The sequence below is a fragment of the Phaseolus vulgaris genome, chromosome 8, assembly GCF_051622355.1.
Source record: "Phaseolus vulgaris cultivar YP4 chromosome 8, ASM5162235v1, whole genome shotgun sequence".
Lineage (NCBI taxonomy): Eukaryota > Viridiplantae > Streptophyta > Magnoliopsida > Fabales > Fabaceae > Phaseolus > Phaseolus vulgaris.
In genome coordinates, this window is record NC_143505.1 from 7,976,623 (window position 1) to 7,995,825 (window position 19,203).

The 19,203-nt window shown below is 31.9% G+C and overlaps 1 protein-coding gene and 1 pseudogene across 4 annotated transcripts; both read right to left on the minus strand.

Moving 5' to 3' along the window:
* Nucleotides 1-45: 45 nt before the first annotated feature.
* On the minus strand, nt 46-2,813 carry LOC137827152 (receptor-like protein EIX2; annotated as a pseudogene).
* Nucleotides 2,814-8,710: 5,897 nt separating this feature from the next.
* Nucleotides 8,711-17,633, minus strand: LOC137824072 (Leucine-rich repeat protein kinase family protein). Of its 4 annotated transcripts, none has more exons than XM_068629515.2 (21): nt 17,297-17,633; nt 16,716-16,820; nt 16,301-16,451; nt 16,101-16,172; nt 15,924-15,995; nt 15,389-15,532; nt 15,225-15,296; nt 15,024-15,095; nt 14,091-14,165; nt 13,904-13,972; nt 13,723-13,791; nt 13,516-13,584; nt 13,283-13,369; nt 13,094-13,162; nt 12,360-12,868; nt 11,924-12,076; nt 11,549-11,832; nt 11,055-11,106; nt 10,312-10,571; nt 9,442-9,576; nt 8,711-9,275 (listed from the first exon to the last, which is right to left on the minus strand). In XM_068629515.2, exons 2-21 carry the CDS (start codon nt 16,807-16,809, stop codon nt 8,913-8,915), a joined length of 2,871 nt encoding a protein of 956 aa, XP_068485616.2. In that variant the 5' UTR covers nt 16,810-16,820; nt 17,297-17,633; the 3' UTR covers nt 8,711-8,912. The 4 variants fall into 4 exon arrangements, with proteins under 4 accessions (XP_068485616.2, XP_090149775.1, XP_068485617.2 ...); XM_090293649.1 differs by having other exon boundaries at nt 13,723-13,820; nt 17,297-17,503; XM_068629516.2 differs by having other exon boundaries at nt 17,072-17,298.
* Nucleotides 17,634-19,203: the final 1,570 nt, after the last annotated feature.

A 19,203-nucleotide genomic window follows, 5' to 3' on the forward strand; every position in this document is an offset into this window, starting at 1 on the left:
TTACTATTTTTTGTATTAATATTCAAATAAACAAAATCCATTACATTATACATATAGTTCCAAATTACAACCAAACGTCAAACAACACTTACCATTTTGAAAAAGCACTTAACTTGAGGTACATCCAAACACAAAATGAGTAATTTAAAAGTAGTTTTTGTCATTACCACTTTTCCAAAATCTCAAGCAAAAGATCTTCACTTCACCTTGAACTTGCTCTTAACTCACGAAGCTTATTTAACTTGAGAGCTACAAACACATAAAGCCAGTCTAGAATATTATCCAGGAACCCAAAATATTTGTGTCTCCATGGTCTATTGAGGAGCAAAGAATACAAAACTCCGCCAAGGCCAGTAACATATCCAACTCCCATCCCAATATAGAGTGAGTCATTTAGGGAATCGTTTGATCCATCTTGCTGTGCCTCATCATGATTTACTACTTCCTCAGAGCAGTTATGTGTTAGAAGAGGAGGTCCACAAAGTTTCGGATTCCCAACATAGCTCCATGAAGTGAACGTTAAAAGCTGTCCCCTTGATGGGATTTCTCCAGTGAAATCATTGTATGATAGATTGAACAATGATAAGAAACTCACTTTAGAGATGGCTGCAGGAATTTCCCCTGAAAGATGATTGTTGGAGAGATCAAGGATCTCCAAATTTTTCATGCCACCTATATTGCTTGATATCTTTCCCACCAAGTGATTTCTGGACAAGTTCAAAGCACATAACTGAGTGAGGTCAAAAAGTTCTGGTGGGATTTCTCCAGACAGGTTGTTTGTTGAAAGGTCAAGAATTCCGAATAGCCAATCACCTTGAAACTCCACCTCTCTACCTCTCAAAAAGAATTCAACACTGAACCGAGGATGATATTTTATTGTTCTTGCACCATCCAAGAAACTATATTTGAATATACAAGAAGGAATAGATCCAGAAAGTTTATTTTGTGCAAGATCTAGTAGTCTTAGGGAAGGAAAACTACATAGTTCTGCTGGAATATTGCCACTAAAATGATTGCCTCTCAATATCATCCCTTGAATGCTCTTTGGAATCCTTGTTGGTACAACCCCAGAAAAATTATTTTCTCCAAGGTTGAAGTATTCCAATGACTTAAAGTTTGAAATGTCCAGTGAATTACCAGACAAGTTGTTCTTGTGTAAATCCACTGATGGAGGAATTTCACCACCTAATTTATTGTTGTGAATCTTAAGAAAAGCCAAATCTCTACAATTCTCCCCACAATCAGGAATTACTCCAGTCAAAAGATTATGTGATACATCCAAGTAATACAATGTATTCATTTCCCTTCCCAATTTAGAGCACAATAAAGGGGAAATGGGTCCAGACAGGAAATTATGAGATAGATCTAAATAGTACACATTTGTAGATATAAGTGGTAGCCCTCCTGTGAAATTATTGTGGTTCATAGTTATATATTCAGAATTTAGAGTGACATTTGATAAATCAGCACTAATTTTGTTCTTGGACAATCTAATTGCTCTGACACTGGCTAAAAAGCTCCAAACCCTGTCTGAGTTTATGGATGTAATTCCCGTGGAAGAAACATCCAGAGTTTCTAGTGTCTTCTGTGTGTATAGCCATTCTGGAAAAGTTGGACCTAGAATTGTATTTCTCAAGTCAATTTCATGGAGCTGAAAAGGAGGAATCCAGTTGGGATCCAAATCAAACGAAAAAGCTGAAAGCAAGACAAGTGATTCTAAATTGAAGAGTTTGAAAAAATGCTTTTCCGATAGAACTCCTGACAGGGATCCTCCAATGTATAAACTCCTCAAGTTAAAGAGCTGGCCAATGCTGTTTGGAAGATTACCACTCAATGAATCAGAGTTAACTCCTAATTGTGTCAAGGATGAGAGATTTCCTAGACTTGAAGGAAAGGAACCATTAAACAGGTTCTCAGATAGATTAAGATGCTGCAGATGTTCATGTTTCCGTAACCAGTCTGGAATAGGTCCCTTAAGTTCATTGTCATCCAATCTTAAAGATTTAAGCTTTCGAAGATTACAAGCTCTTGGGTATTTGGCCCCTCAAACCATTGGAGCTAAGATCAATATGAGAGATGTCACTACTAATATTAAACAACCAATAAGGCAAATTGGAGTGGAAATAGTTCTGAGACAGGTCAAGAGTCACTAGTGAAGTAAAATTCACGAACATGACAGAATGGCTGATATTGTTTAGATGACACATTGACAATCTCAACTCCAAAAGAGAAGGATGCATGGCCATAGTTTGAAGCCAGTTTGTTTCACTTCCAAGATTAATTGCACTGAGATTGAGCAATTGCAATGAAGAAAGATGAGAAAGCCATTTAAGATTATCCAACTGCAGATCTTCATTAAAGGACAAGTCCAGGTACTTAAGGCTAGAGAAGTTAGCATAAGCATTAGAGGGTTTGACTAGTGATTGGTAGTTGGAGTTTCTAAGACTTAGACCTGTAAAGCTATTGCAACTCAAGTTCAAAAAAGTCAGAAACTGAATTTGAAGCAGAGATAGGTTGATTTCACCTTCCAAGTATTGGTTGCTCAGATCAAGTGTTGTAACTCTGCCTGTCACATTATCACACTGGACTCCTTTCCATGCACAACAATCTTGTTCATTGGACCAAGAGGAGAGGTAGTTGGAAGGGTCTACCACATCGTGTTTGAAGATTAACAAGGCAGATTGATCCTTTTTATTGCAACTATGCGTGCTACAATTGCCTTCCTGCAATACCATTGCAGATAGCAAGAGTAGCAGAAGAACTGAAATTTTTGAGGTGAAGCAAACCATTGTTGACTGATTCATTTGGGAAATGAGAACTCTAATGTGGGATTTTTCTTTCTGTGGCCAAGACTTAACTACATATATGGGAAACAATTTATTATTTTCCAGGAAGTTACCATTTATTGAATTCTTTTTTTTCTTTCGAAAATCGCATCATTCAATATATATATAAATTTAAAAGAGCAAATTTGCCCCCCAACACCTCCATACTTATTTTAATTACAACAATACTATTATGAGGATTGTAAAAAGTGTGTTGTCTTGGTGATGGTTGTTTGTAATAATTGGTGGTAAACGTTTGTTATTGAGATAAGTTTTGTGATATTTTTATTGATTGTAAATGTGTTTTTGTTTGTTTATTGTTTTTTGGAAGCTACAAAAATTATAAATAAAACCAGCGTTGTAGAAAAATGGAGTATAAAACTAAAAAATATTTTCGCACTAGAAAATGTCAAATGCAACTATTTTTCTTTTCAACTCTCTCGCACACATTCAAATGATAGAAATGTTATCTCAAATACTCTAGCTGAAGAAGAATGAAAGTAATGGAAAGAAGTACATAGATGCATAGATACAATTAAAGTGGTTTCATTTAGAGTTATTTAAAATTAATAAAAAAATTAAAAATGATTTTTTTTTTAATTAATATGAAAGTGCATGGAAACTATTTGTGTTTAATACAAGTACAAAATGATTTTTTTTCCCGAGTGATATATAAGTCAATAAAAAACATTCATAGTTTATGGTGGAAAAGTCAGAATTCAGTTATGAGAAATTGAATTTGGATTTTTTTAAAAAACAAAACTCGTTTAGTTGTTATTAATCAAGAGGACGCTATAGTTTGATTTTTTTGGAATTGAATTTTAACATTTGCATAGTAAATTGTGTTAATGTTGTAAATAAACAAAATTAGTGTATTTTATAGGAATTTTTTATTGATATGTGTGCAAGTTGAGCAACAATATAATCTTATTTTTAGGTCTTAATTAGTTTAAAGGTTATTTTGAAACCTGAAAAAGAAAAAATAGTAGTATGAATAGGGAACATTCTGAGTTGTGACCAATCTCACTGACTTTTCCAAGACTTGGATATGAATATAATCCATTATATTTCAATTGAATTATGGTTTGAAATATTTTATCATTATGTATGTTTATATACGAAAACTTTTATAATAATCATACTATTACTCTTTTTTAATATATTATGATACTATATATTAAATATAAAAGCATTAACCTTTTCTAATATAAATATATAACAAAATAAAATATTAAAACATTAAATAAAATAATTTACAATTTATGTATTAAGATTGGATGAGACTTGAAAGTAAGTCATTTAATGAACAAAGAAACTTTAACCACTACACTACACAAGTTCTTTTGTCATATTATGATTTTTATTATACTTATTTATATTATTAATATCATTTATATTATTAATATCATTTATATTATTAATAGTATTGTACCGACCAGGTAGTCGGAAGTGGTGACGTGGCAGCAAGCGATAATATAGGCGTGGCGAGCGGAACGCCTGGCTGACAGAAGGGAAGTACGTCGGAAGTCTGTGTAATCGCCAATTGTTAAGTTGGCGTTCTCCGATCTCTAGCATATCTAACCGGCGGTCACCAGGCTTGTATCTTAGTCGCCATATGTGAGCTTAGGCGACCAAGTGGTCAGAAATCGCCGAGAGGGGGACATCGCCGAAAGATCAGGAAGGCTTGCTCAGGGCCTTCAAAGGGTACGAGTACGAAGGACGAAGTTATCAGATGATCATTCCCTAGCCAGAGGTTAAGGCAGGGGAACAGTTTACCAGAACATGCACGATGAGCAAGTAATGCAGATCGTGATAGCGGCAGGCGAGACCACAGAGAAGGTGTGCATGGTGACGCCCGTGCTCGCCACTAGAAGAGATCGCGCTCCAAGGCAGCTATGCACCGAGTTACTCCTTGCATGGGTAACTTAGTCGAACAGCCTGAAGAGTAGAAGTGACGCTCAAGTAGAGGACGCTCCAGATGGTGACACGTGTACAGCTGGATGCGAGCCACGTGTCCAGAGGTGTAACCGTGAGAAAATGCACAGGTATATAAGGAATTCTAACGAACTTCTGAGGTACGCGCGTTTAGAACACTTCTTTACGCTTTGAGAACACTTGAGTACGCTGAGAGAGCATTTGCACGGTTCCTTGAGTTTTAGCTTTCCTCTCTTAGATTTTTGGTGATTCCGTCACTGACTTGAGCGTCGGAGCGCGATCGGCCGCAGCGGCGCCACTCTGTCTTTTTCAGGTTCTTGAGGAGAATCGAGGTGCGAAGGACGGAAGCTAACGTGGTGCAAAGCCGATCCAGAAGGAGAAACCATTGACGTGGCAAGACTCTTGCGTTCGAGTCAACCGGCAGGATCAAGTATTAATATCATTTATATTATTAATATTATTAATATCATTTATATTATTAATATCATTTATATTATTAATATCATTTATATTATTAATATCATTAATATCATTTATATTATTAATATCAATATTATTATTAATACAATCATTAAAAATATTTTTTATTAAAAATATCACTAATACTTTTTTTATAATTTTAATATTATAATTTTTTTTAATTAAATTAAAAGAAATAATTAAACTCAAATTACTTTTTCTAATTTAATTCTAACAACGTAATAAATCTTAAAATTATTTCAATTCCCTATAACCTTCTTTTATATTTTCATTTTTTGTTTATTTTAGTTTGTTCATTGCTTTTAATTCCCATCAAGAACTATACGAATCCAAATCCGTATGTAACGCTAACTTTATATATGGACTTGAATCCGTATGTAACGCTTACTTTACATATGGATCCAAATCTGTATGTAAAAGTTCGTATGCAATGCTCACTTTACATATGAATCCAGATCTGTATGTAAAAATCCGTATGTAACGCTAACTTTACATACAGATCCAAATTCGTATGTAATGTTCACTTTACATACGAATTCAGATCCGTATGTAACACTCATTTTACATACGGATTCAAATCTGTATGTAAAATCCGTATGTAATGCTCACTTTACATACGAATTTGAATTCGTATGTAATAATCGGTATATAAATAGAAGATTTCTTGTAGTGAAATAATCAATTTCGTTTACTAACACTTTGGAACTTAACTTCTTTATTTCTATAAGTAACTCACCTTTTGACATACTTAAGTAATTTTTCTCAACCTTTGTTTTTCTTTCTTTAATCATCCATACATATTAGATATAATCTCGTATCCTTGTTGTTATTTTAGTTTTTATGTTGTTCTTAGTAATATCAATTTGTGATTAAAATCTTTGACTCTAAGATGATCATGAAAGTATTTTATGATTTATTCACGTGAGGAGATTCAACTTTTAATAGATTGTCATGTTTACATGCGTGCATGTTTCCTAGTTTTTTATGCAAATTATCAAATAAGAAGAATCGAACAAATAAAGTTTAAAAATTTGACAAACCAACTAAGAAAGGTCAAGTAGCATACCTCAAAACTACAACAAATATTGATTATGAAATAGAGGAAGAAAAAATATTTTATATAAATTTTTTTTTGTAATTTAGTCACTATAACAACTAATTATTTTTTGCCTCTAAAATTAGTTTCTATTTCATGATTTTCTTGTAGTGAATACATTATGGTCCAAGTCATTTCTAAAACTATCTTCTTGAAAAAAATTGTTTTCTAAATCTACTATATTTTTTAATCAGCTGATTAAAGTTTTAATTGGTTAAAATTACTTCTATTAAAGTCTTATGACTAAGTATACTTAAGAAAATGATTTATTGTATGAACAAGTATAAAATACTTAAAGTTTTAAAGATTTGAAAATGTTTTGTTTTCTATTTTGTCTTTTCTGTTTAAGTGAAATTAATAAGTTATTTTGATAAAAGAAGCGGTTTAAAATATGTTGATTTCTTCTGATAAAAAAAAATAATTAGTTATATAAAAAATTAATTAAATATTTTTAATAGATTTATGATACTATAACTAATGAGATTTAATTTGCTACAATTGTTTTCATTAAATTATCAAATCGTATATGCAATCATTAATACCTTATATAAGGAGATGTCTAATAATTTAAAACTAAGAATTTCATAAGAAAGAAAAACAAAAAGTTTTGAAATCATTCTTGGAGATTAAATTTTTCTATCTTCATCTGTTAAATCCCAAGTGTTCTCCAACCTTATTTCTTTCTTTGTATTATGTTGTAGCATATTCATATATGGTTCATGAACTTCTGTTGAGTGGTTAAGAGTGTGTGTATTTTTAGGGTTCAAGATTTGTACTCTTAATTGTATCTTTTGTAAACTTTGTGTTTGGTTTAGTGAATTCTCAGTGGTTTTTGTTGAGGATTAGATATAACTCTTGGTGTAAGAGTGAACCAATATAAATCATATGTCTTATTTTCCCTCTCTCTCATAATTGTTTTATCTGCTATTTTCTAGTTTTCTGCCTTTATTTCAATCAGTTAAATAAACAAACAAATTGGTTTATATTTTGTGTATATGCTTGTTGTTCTTTTTATAATTGGTTAAATGAAAAAAAAATCAATAAGAAAAAATTTATTAAGTTTTCAATCTGACTCCATCTTTTGTGAAAATATTTTGAAAATTAATTCACCCCGTCTTATTTTAGGCCAATAATTCTAACAATTACATCATGCAACTACTCTACATGATACAATCCAAAATTGGGAGACTCAACCCCAACATGACTTTTTCCTTGTTTTTCTCATGATTCTTACACATCATACAAGTTTCATCGAATGTGACATCCTTGCTAGTTTCTCATAAAGATAATTTTCTTTGCCCATTCTTCCAATCCTACTTGACAATTGAAAATGCTTTTTGTTGGACTACATGTATATAGGTTACAATATGTATATGGATTGGAATACCCAAGTACTTCATATAATTTTATTTTTTATTACTAATAAAAAAAAAGAGCATAATTTGTTACCATTGGGAGTCTTTAAATTCAGAGAAGACGATGAACACATATTTATCGAATAAATGAAAATGTTTGTAGTTTCTCCCTGAAGAACTTTGATAAAAAAAACCCTTGAAAACATACACCTCACTCACTCGAAAATTGTTCAATTCGTTCTTTTTGCAAAATTTGGTTGTGATGTATCTGCAACCCTTTTATGCATTTTTAGACTTTCTTTCCTACAAAACTCAATAAATTGTTTTGATATAAACTCCAGTCCATTGTCAATTTTAAGTATTTTAAGTTTGGTTACATGTTGATTCCTAATCATGGTGTGTTGTACGTTTAGCCAATGTATCAATTGTTACTTGTAATAATAAAAATATCATTCACGAAGATTGAAATTGTTGAATACCCAGTTTATTCATAAACATTAATTTTAAGATATTTAAAATTTAGGATAACAAATAAAATTATAAAATAACTACAATTATAAAGAACAAATTCAATTACTATAAGGGACATTGGAGAATTGATTTTGTATTATTTTTTATATGTTTGTATTATTTTTAGTTGATGCAAGTATTCCAAATACCCTTTGAATTAATTAAGAGTTGTTCATAACTTATTAGATAGTAAAGTTGTTTATTAAACCCTAAATCATCAATCCCTTAGGTAATTTTAAAAATTCAATAGAATGGTTAAAAGCAATAATAAGCTCAAATGAAAACTATTTAAGTGTGCCCAATTTCTCATTTATGAAAAAAATTCATTTGTTCTATCTCTAATCACAAACAATTTCCAATTTTTTAATTGAAACGCACCTAGGTGAAGAACATAGTGAAGAAAAATAGGTGAAAGCTAGAAGAAAAATAGGTGAAAGGTCGATGGAAGCGTACACAAGACAAAGTTGTAGAGAAAAAAAAAATCAAAATGCATAAAACTGTAGTCGTTGTTGTAGTTGTATCATTCTCTTTTTCTTTTCACTACCAATTGTATAGCATTCGGTTACAGTTACAAGTATAAAATTTACAAGGTCCCAAATGGGAAGTGCAGATAAGTAACTTCCTACTTTTACCATCTATCAAAATCATGGTACAAAAAATATTATAATTACATTTTTCAGAATATGTGAAGGAGAATGGCACAGTACAGCATCAGCGAGGAACAATGGTGGGAATGACATCACTCACAAGATCGCTTCCTGACACATATGAGGACATGTTTTGCTCCTCCCTTATTACATGAGATCCTGTTGTTGATGCTGATGATGAGGGTGGTGCTATGTTGCCAGAACTGTCTAAGCTAACATCTGAGAAAATAGTTTCAGCTTCGGGCAACATTGCAATGATATCTTCCAGTGTCCTCACCACATCTACCATTGATGGTCTTTCCTCTGGATTGTCTTGGCAACAACTGAGGGCCAGAGTTAAGAATTTGTCCAAGCATTCAGATGTGTACAACCCAATTGTGCTGTCTATGATGGAATATACTGTGCCAGATTGAAGAGCCATGTTAACCTGCCATAAAATTGTGTATGGTTTGTGAATAAATCAGATATATGAGAATTCAAATGTGCAGGCAGAAGAATAAAATTGTATGATTAGTTTACTATTCAGTGTTTTTGATGATTTAATGATCAGATATGAGACAGAAAAGTGGTGGAGTGATGAAAAAGAAAGGTACCTCGCGGACAATGTTTTTCCCATGAGATATTGGTTGCATGCCTGTTAAAAGCTCTAGATACACAATTCCCAGGCTATAGACATCACATTTGTCTGTCAGTTTATGAGTCAACAAATATTCTGGGTCCAGGTAACCCTGCAGCCAAATTACAAAGTAATCATTATATTCTGACTCTATTGCTTTTCAGTGCTACAGAAAAAATGTACAAAAATAATGAACCACCAACAATATGAAATGATAACAACATTGCAGTATCTAAAAATGAAGACTAATAAGTGCCTAAGGACATGGTTAAGAAAATAGAAATATAAATCTTTTATTCAAGAAAACCATTTATTATAAATAATATAAAAGTGATTTAATACCTTTTTAAGGGCTTATTTGAAAACAAAAAATAGATGTATGTAGCTCCCTTGGTGCTACTTTATAAATAGAATTGCTGTTTCACCTCAGTAATTCATATCGATCTTTATTTCAAACTTTCATTTCTAATAGGAGAACAATACCAAAAGTATATAAGAAACTATATCAAGGTTATACTATACTTACTGCTCCTTGATCAGCAAGACCAAACAACTAAAAGGAAAATGACAGTGGCACAAGGTTAATGACACTGTGTCTAGCTGAAGCTAATCAGGAAAAGGTGGTCTAAGAACTATGAAGAGGCTCACAAAAAAGCTTACAACAATTAGGGTGTGAGGAATGTTACAAGGGTAAGATATGACAAGCCTGAAAAACTTTCATAATTATATTGCCAAATTTTAGTAAAAGGTATTGGTTGAATAATCCATGCAATCAGAAACTTCAATATAACTTCAGATCTTAAATATAAGAATTGGAATTATTCCTTAATTCTTTTGACAAACTTACTGGAGTTCCTCTCACAACTGTTGACACATATTTAGGAGCAGTTCCTTCTTCATCTAAGTCTGGTACAAGCCGTGACAGTCCAAAATCGGCCACTTTAGCTGTGAACTTGGAGTCCAGAAGAATGTTACTGGCTTTAATATCTCTGTGGAATATAGGAGGGTTAGCCTCTGTATGCAGATACAGTATGCCTTTGGCTGCTCCCATTGCAATTCTCAACCTCATACTAAAATTTAGGCTGCCCCTGGTTTTTCTTCTTCTACCTGCCACACCACAGTATCCATTAACTTATAATATATCTTTATTACCTCATTGAGAACTTCAACAATCTCATATTACAGTACTGTATTAACATTGCTTTTCCTTTCTTTCATGAAATTTTCTTCCTTTTTAACTTCTAATTTGTTCTCTACTTACAAGGATGAAAATGAAAAAACAGTGATGAATTATACCAAGTACTTCCATCATGATCATGATTTCTTTAAATTAAGATGACAGCCTCCACAACAGAGTATTCATGGAGAATGAATTTATAACTTTTTGAAGGAGATTTCCTCAATAATTCAGCAGAAGCGTATCAACCATAAAAAAATCTCACCAAAAGCTATTAAACTTGCCATACAAATCCTAAACGTTTACCAAGAGATATTCTAAATTTGCATATAAAATACTTTTATAACTGAAGTCCAAAACTGGAAAGCAGAAAACATGTACGAGGAAAACAGTTATTATGCACAAGTTCATACCAGAAATCCAGTCCCTTAGAGTGCCATTGGGCATGAAATCATAAACCAGTATCTGAGTCAACAGAAAGAATATATATGAGAATACTATTGAAGCCAGTGTCAAGTGCAAAGCTAATATGGCAAAATTTATCGTACTCAGATTATATTTGTGTTCCAAAGATAACCTTTCTTGAATATATTAAAAACCATATACAAAATCAAGAAAAGAACTACGATTTCAAATTGGAATAACATATATATCTAGTGACAGATTCAACACAAGAAATCTGCTAGCATTCAATTTGTTTGCTCCTTATTAGTGTTAAGCCCATCTTACATGTGAGCTTAACACAGCAAACAAATCAAACCAGATCAACAAAAAGAACCAACATAAGAAAAGGATAAAATGAACTAAAGAAGACAAACAAACAAATATTATACCATGTTATTGTTTAATCGTTATTCAGATTCATGCAGAACAAATTCTTTTCTCATTTACACTATAAGCTAGATACCTGCTCCCCTTCTTCGTTACAGTATCCAATCAGCGAGACAAGATTTCGATGGTGTAACCTTGACAAAAGCTCAATCTCAGTCAAGAACTCCCTTTCTCCTTGTAAGGAACTTGCTTCTGCTCGCTTAACGGCCACAAAGCTTTCATCAGATAAAATGCCTTTATAGACATTCCCATAACCTCCTTGACCAACTCTAGTCGAGATATTAAATTTGTTAGTAGCAACAGCCAGTTCTTTGTAAGTAAATGCTTTCATGTCATCTATTTTGATAGATATACTAGTAGCTGCAAAATAAATAAGCATTTTAAACCTCTTGCTTAAAAACTAATCCAAAATGATATAATCAGCAGAAAGCTTTAGAATTCTCGCACATACGTTTCCTGGAAACCTTCTTCTGGTATTTCATCTTTCTTCTAGTAATCAGGAGAATGATTATTGCAGATATTGCTAAAGCACAAGCAGCAGCTGCTATTACAACAGCAACTTTTATGCCAACACTAACTTTTGCCTTCTCCGAATGAATAATTACTATAACAATAAAATGAAAGTTAAATTAGAGAAACTCGGCAGATGTACCCAATTTGAGTTGCCAAAAATTAACATCAGTTATGAGATGTACCCTTTGCAGTCAGCATATTAAATTGACAATCACTTCTACCAGCAGAAAATAATATTTCTTGTAGAATTGTTGTGTTAAACAGTATACACATTTGGTGGGATGCAATGATAATAATATGGCCAAGTTCATGAATTTATTATGCATTTTATTCTATAACAAAAAGTTATAACATGTTGAGTTTAAGAAACTTACAATTTTCATAAGGTCCAAGAAGAGTGAAGTTCAGGAGTTCATATGGTCCAAAAAAATCAGTGCGAGGAAATCGCCATGATGTGAATATGCTGCTAATGCGAAGGACCTCACTTACGTTGAACACATTAGAACGGGAATCATTATAGGAAGGGAAGAGTTTCAGATACATTCTAAGACGAGGTCCCTTTTCCCAGGCAACCGAATCTACTGATAGTTGGTAGAGGTGTAACTTTAAGGAGTCAGTTATGTAGTGTTCAAATCTAGATCTATAGGGATCAAAGTAAGAAAAACTTGGACTTTTCAGCCTGTATCCAATTCTCAGAGGTGCCGCACAAAAGCAAGGAACTGGGGAAGAAGGGGCGTATTCATAAAACTCATTCACTGGACAAGATTGAACAGGACAGAGAGTAGAGTTTGTTAAGTCTTGGGCTGCCTTATCTCCTTCAGGTCCACAATATTGACCAACATTTTGTGTGTTAGAATTCTTGCATATAGGATTACCAGAAAGCCTTCAAGTAAAAGAGAAAGAAATGATAAGAAATGTATGCCACAGAAAGGAAAAGCCTAGCTTTGACACTGTTTTTCGTAGTAAAAATGAATCATAGAATAAAAATTAAGCAGAAATGTACGTATGAAATATCATGATCATGATATGAGCCAGAGCCAAAGAGAGAGAGAGATAATCAGATAATGTGTTTACATTCCATGTAACCAAACATATGTAACAAGAATACCTCAAGGTAACATTTGCCGAGGGGTTCAGACTTCCCAAAACATCCTCAAACGAGTTGTTATGGAGATCACTGAAAGGATAAGACAAACAAATAAGTTCACATTGAAAAGAACGCAATCAATATACTAGTCTGATGCAAAAAAGTCAACATTCCTTGAGACTGAAGTAGTAATCCAGATAAAGAAGTTACATTAGAAGTTTATCCTTCACACTGAAGGACATATTCTGCCATATGCTAGCAGGGATGGACCCCGACAGTAAATTGTTTGCAAGTGACCTGTGTTTGGCAATGAAAACAAAAAATCAACCCAAGTGAAAAGAATTGAACTTGTATAAAAGTCTGTCTAGATTTTGGAAGACTTCTTCATGTTGTTATGTAACAATTGGATAAATATTATGTGAAATAAATGTTGATATTCTCACAATTTTTGAAGATGAGGATAAGAGTAGCTTCGAGGAATAGATCCGTTGAGATGATTATTGGACAAATCACTGCAATTGTGTAATAATTAGCACATCTCTCAATTTTATTTTACCTTGCATTAAGTTAAATAAACATTGTGAAATACATTAGGAAATCAAGAGCATTATAAATACAAAGTACATAGAAAAGTTGGGCTGTTTACATACATAGTATTCATATTGTCTGCCAGTTTATTTGACGGTAAGTGTCCGGTGAACTGATTCCAGCTAAGATCTCTAGAAAACATGAACCAGTCACAAATGAGCTGGTAGCCAAAATAAGAAAAAAATGATTTCAGAATCATTGGGCACAATATAAAGCAAGGCCACTAGATATCATCAAACATACAAATAGGCAAGATTGGGTATTGAACTGAAATCAGGAACAGCTCCTTGCAGACTGCAGTTTCTTAGACTTCTGTTAAATCAAAGGGGAAACATTAGCTAAAATAATCAGTCATTTAATATCTGTAACATCCTACTAGTAAAAAAAATAAAAAATAAAAGGAAAAGTGGCTATTGCTAAAAATACTTACAATTTCACTAGCCTGGTTAAGTTTGCATAGGTAGAAGGAATTCCATTCCCGCTGAAGTTGTTGTTATCAAGTTGGCTGCAAGGGAAACAAGTAAATATGAAAATCAGAGACTGTATCTAAAACCCTTTTTCTGGCCAAGGTAAAGTATACATGAGGACATATATATGCAAAATGTACAACAGAGAATTAATTTCAGAGATAATGACGATAAGTGAAAGGAATATGCTTTCCAAAAAGTAAAGGAAGAGATCATTAAAGAAAAAATAATCATTTACAAGACCATTATAGGTCAATGAGCTAAAACAACAGAAACTATTATTGGAGGGAGTCCACATGCAGAACCAAATTACCTTGGGGATTATGAAGTGTATGAGAAAGATAACATAAGTTAATGATAAATTACTAGTTGCTTAAATATAAGTGCGACCAAGCATAAACTCAATTATACTTAGCACCCTTTTAAGAAGCAAATAAAAAACAGGGATCCGTGCTAAACACCAGCTATAACTATGAGATTAACATTATCAGCCTACATTTCTACAAGTTTTTTAACTTAAGTGCATTTGCAAGTGTCATGAACTTGTGGCAACAATAAGGAAACTCCTTTCTCCTATACTCTGAAATCAGCCTAAAGTCCTTCAGAAAAGGATACAATATTATACTTTTTTTTTCATTTAATCCTCCATGGATCATCCAGAACTCTATACTCCTATATTATTATAACCTCCATAATAAACATGTATACCTATATGTTCATGAATCATTTGTTTAAATATCATGAGAAATCTGGCTTATCATAGCAGAGCCTGATTTAAACATTTCACTAATCCTCTACCACAATTTAACCACAGCGTATCAATTGCAGTGATATATAAAAATATAAAATGAAGCTAATAAATGAAACAAATCTAAAAGTTGGGAAGGAGAACATACAGTATTGCCAATCCATTTAACATGGAGTATTCTGGTGGAAGATTGCCAGATAAGTTATTGTTGTCCACAAGCCTGTAAAGTCATTCCAACAAGAAAACTCAGTACAAACTTGTAAAAAGGGTCAATCCGGAGATGCACCCAAAGATGCAATTGAGGATTGAAAACACTGTAAATGTAAAAAAAAATTACTTCAATACTCACAAATGCATCAGATTTGACAGCTTTGAAAGTGTGGATGGAAGTTGACCACTAAATGAGTTGTTGTTCAGGTGACTGAAAATATACGAAACGAGAAGGATAAATTACATGTAAGAAATCAACCTCCAATCTGAGTTGATCGTTATTTGGCTAAGAGATCCACTCACAGGTGTTTAACATTAATCATGTTGGCAAGTGACTCTGGTATAGAACCAGACAATTGGTTTTCGTCTACTTGGAATCTATTTATATTTAGAAGGTTGCCAAGCTCGTCTGGTAAACTCCCAGATAACATATTGCCATTCAGGAGCCTGCATAGAAAATACATCAGAATGACTCTTCCTGTTATAGCAGAAAAGAAAAACCATACATATGTTGGAAACAGTATTTGCTCTGTTGTATGGTTGCATCATAAACTTTCATTAGTTGCAGCATTAATGTTCCTTGTATTGTATATTTCAGACAATTAGACTCCTGAACTGAACTTCAAACTTAAGTTATAAAGACATACAATATGTTTATTTATAACAAATAAGGCTAAGCAAAAGTCCAAATTTATTTCCCAATAATACATGGATGACCAATTAAGATCCACCCTTTGAAAGAAATACACAATATCAAGCAGGACAAACAAGGCCACCTTAAAATAAAAACTTGACGAGGATCAAACTAATAATCCATCTTCTTTGTTAAAGTTCTTACAAGAGTTTCAATGTTTTGATATTTCCAATCTCCTTTGGTATCGGTCCTGTCAGATTGTTCCACATGAAATCCCTTCAAGCATAAAACAATGAAAATATTAGCATGCCATAAATATTATCACTGTTTCTTCTGATATATAATTTGTTTCTAGAGAACAAAAAAAATTACGCAACTCACATTATCTCAAGATGGGATAGCTGACCAAGCTGAGGTGATAGACTTCCCGAAAGATTCATTGTCATTAAGTAGCTTCAGTAAAATAAGATAACACAAAACAATCAAAATTTAGCAACCCCTCGAATGTAAATTTACTGTATCTAAATAATAACATTAAAATTAAGAACAAAAGGAAAATAGAAGGAAAAAAAAAATCATACATCTCACGAATATGGAAATACCCATCCTCTCCCTTCTTATCAAAACACCAAACTCCAGTCCAGTTTCTTGCACATGGATCTCCTTTATTCCAGTTCTTAAGATTGTTCTTAGGATCAATCAAACTTTTCTTGATGTCTATCAGCGCATTAACTGCAAATAGGAAAAAATATAGGTCGATCATTAAGGTTAAAATTTCAAAAGAGGAAAGTGAAATGGTATACACTCAGAACACTTTCTTTATAGCCTAATCGTGTTACAAAAATAAGAAATTCATTTCTATCAGAAGGGGGGAAAAGGGTAACATAGACTGAAATTTCTAAGCGATCTCTCTTGTATAGTGTCTAAAATCACAAGCCAGAAAGAACAAAGTGAAAAAGAAATTTTCAAAAATTTGAAGGTGTAAAGCATATTCACCTTCTGAAGGGTCTGTTCGTTGTGATGCTGCTATGAAGGTGATAAGACAAAACGAAACAGCCAAGGCATATCCATGAATTCTCTGAGCAGGCATCACAGTATATCCTGAAAAGCAACCAAATGGAAGAGATGATGAATAAAGGGGGTATTGAAATTGAAACATTGCAAGGAATAAGATTCATTCACAACACACATTCAGAACATAAAATGATTACTTTATTGGTGTAAAATCTCACAAAAACAAGATAAAGTTAGAACTTCAAAAATACTGGAAGTTGAAAACCTGTCATGTATGTATGTCATTTTCCCAAGAAACATCAATGAAATGCAAAGATAGAAAAATAAAAGCATCATACAATAGCTTAGGCTGATTTCTCTGGTTGGAAAGTGGGAGGAAGTTCAAAGTTGGCAAACTTGTGAGACTTAACTTTCCCAAATAATTAAAACACAAAACTACAACATTGATCAAGCTTATGGCTGCTAGAGAATCATATACCACAACAGTCAATTATTGCAGTGAATTCCTTATCCAAAACTTAAAAAAATGAATGACAGAGAGAAAGAGAGAAAAAGAATCTCACTTGAGAAGGTGGGGTGTTTGAAATGTCAAAACTTGCAAGAGTGAATAGGTTTGAAATCTGAAAAGTGAAGTGAAAGGCTTTCAACAATGAATGAAAATCTGAAGTCAAAAAGAGAGATCCCGTGGGGAACTTATTAGCTAGATCATTCTGTCACCGTGAGATAATAATGATAATACTCAATCATTCATTGAAAACTTAATTTTGTGCTTTCATGTTTCATGAATTTGCTTATTAAATTAAGGTGAAAAAACATCTGCATCAGTTTCTGAGATGGCACTGTCGTCGTGGTTGGTGCATCCACTGTCCAATAGTCAAACACACCAAAGCGGAACACGCTAATATCATATCATATTCATATATTCATATAATAATCAAACACTTTGCATCTTTTTTTATTCCAAAATATTATGGCTGCCAACTCCTCCACCACCTTTTCAAAAACATCACAATAATATTTTATATCAACAATTACTCTCAACATAACATGTTTCATATGTAATATCTTTCACTTCTTTTTTAGCAGGATCGAAATATAGGCTTTGTTTCATATTTAATTCATTCAGTAAAAAACATTCACTGTTAATGTTTCTCGTACATATATTTCAATGTTAAGAAAAACTGGGTTAACACTGAGAGCAATAGTATATGGTCAACGTAAGAGATTTTACACTGTTAACTAATTCAAAATACTATGATTATACATAACAATTTATATAATAATCATAAGAGTTTGTTATTAAATATGAAGTAATTATTATAAAATTTAATACTATTATGGTAGTATTTATATAATACATATTTTATTCTTTCCATTGTATTGACTTTTGTACTTTTGTATCTATTAAATATAATGTATTCATTAAATAAAAAGTAATTATAAGTGTTATTATAGAATTTAATGATATAAAATAAATATTCAAAAGTAAAAAAATTGCAAGATTATTATCTTAACATATTCGAGTATTTAAAATTGCAAGATTAAAAGTGTTCCATTTTAAGTCATTAAAACATACAAATTCCATATGATTGTTTCAGTTGAATATTTAATATATATGATTATATTATTTAGTCCAATGGAAACAACTAAAATAAAATCTAAACATATAAAAAAATAAAGATGTTTATTTATTATTTTAATTACCTCTTGTAACATATTATTTTGTAGATTTATCAATTCACGTGATAATACGTAATCATACTAAAATTAAAAAATATAAGGAGAAATTAATTATTTAATTAAATATATAATAATCAATATTTAAATAAATACATGTTAAGCATACCAATGGTTATACACCTCATCAACAAAAGATATAAAATGATTAAATATTAAATTTAAATTCAAAGGCTAACATGTATTACAAATGGTTTGTTTGAAAATATATCTTATTTGGTAAATATAATCTAACAACCTCTTATAACATATAATTTCTTATATATTGCATTGAGTATCAATGATTTTTTACTCTCAACTATGTAATGATTAATCTTCATCAGTTTTCATGATATCATGTGAAACATTTGCATTTGTCTATGTAACTTAATATACTTTAAAACCTGAATATTGCATCAAATTCTTTAATTAACAATCCAATCCAAGAAAATCATGAAATACAAACTAATTTTTAGAAACAAAAAATAATTAGTTGTTATACTGATTAAATTAGAGACCATTTTAAAGACTAAAATAATTTTGGTTTCTAAATTAGTTTCTATTATTGTTAAATGTTTTCTAAATTGGTATCTAATTAGCAACCAAGATTTTTGCTACCAAATTTATAAACTAAATAATTGGTAGTTATAACCTTGGTAGCTAATTATATATCAATTTAAAAACCATTTAACAATAATAGAAACTAATTTAGAAACCATTTTTTTTTAGTTTCTAAAATAGTATCTAATTTACT

What these genes read in the sequence shown, in the direction of transcription:
- LOC137824072 (XM_068629515.2), bottom strand. Translation starts at nt 16,809, where the DNA reads ATGCCTGCTCAGAGAATTCATGGATATGCCTTGGCTGTTTCGTTTTGT. An exon ending in ATACCCAATCTTGCCTATTT is followed by an intron (nt 13,792 to 13,903) that starts GTATGTTTGATG and finishes CATGTTTTCTAG; the next exon opens with AGATCTTAGCTGGAATCAGT. An exon ending in TCTTGGACCTTATGAAAATT is followed by an intron (nt 12,077 to 12,359) that starts GTAAGTTTCTTA and finishes TTATTGTTATAG; the next exon opens with TAATTATTCATTCGGAGAAG.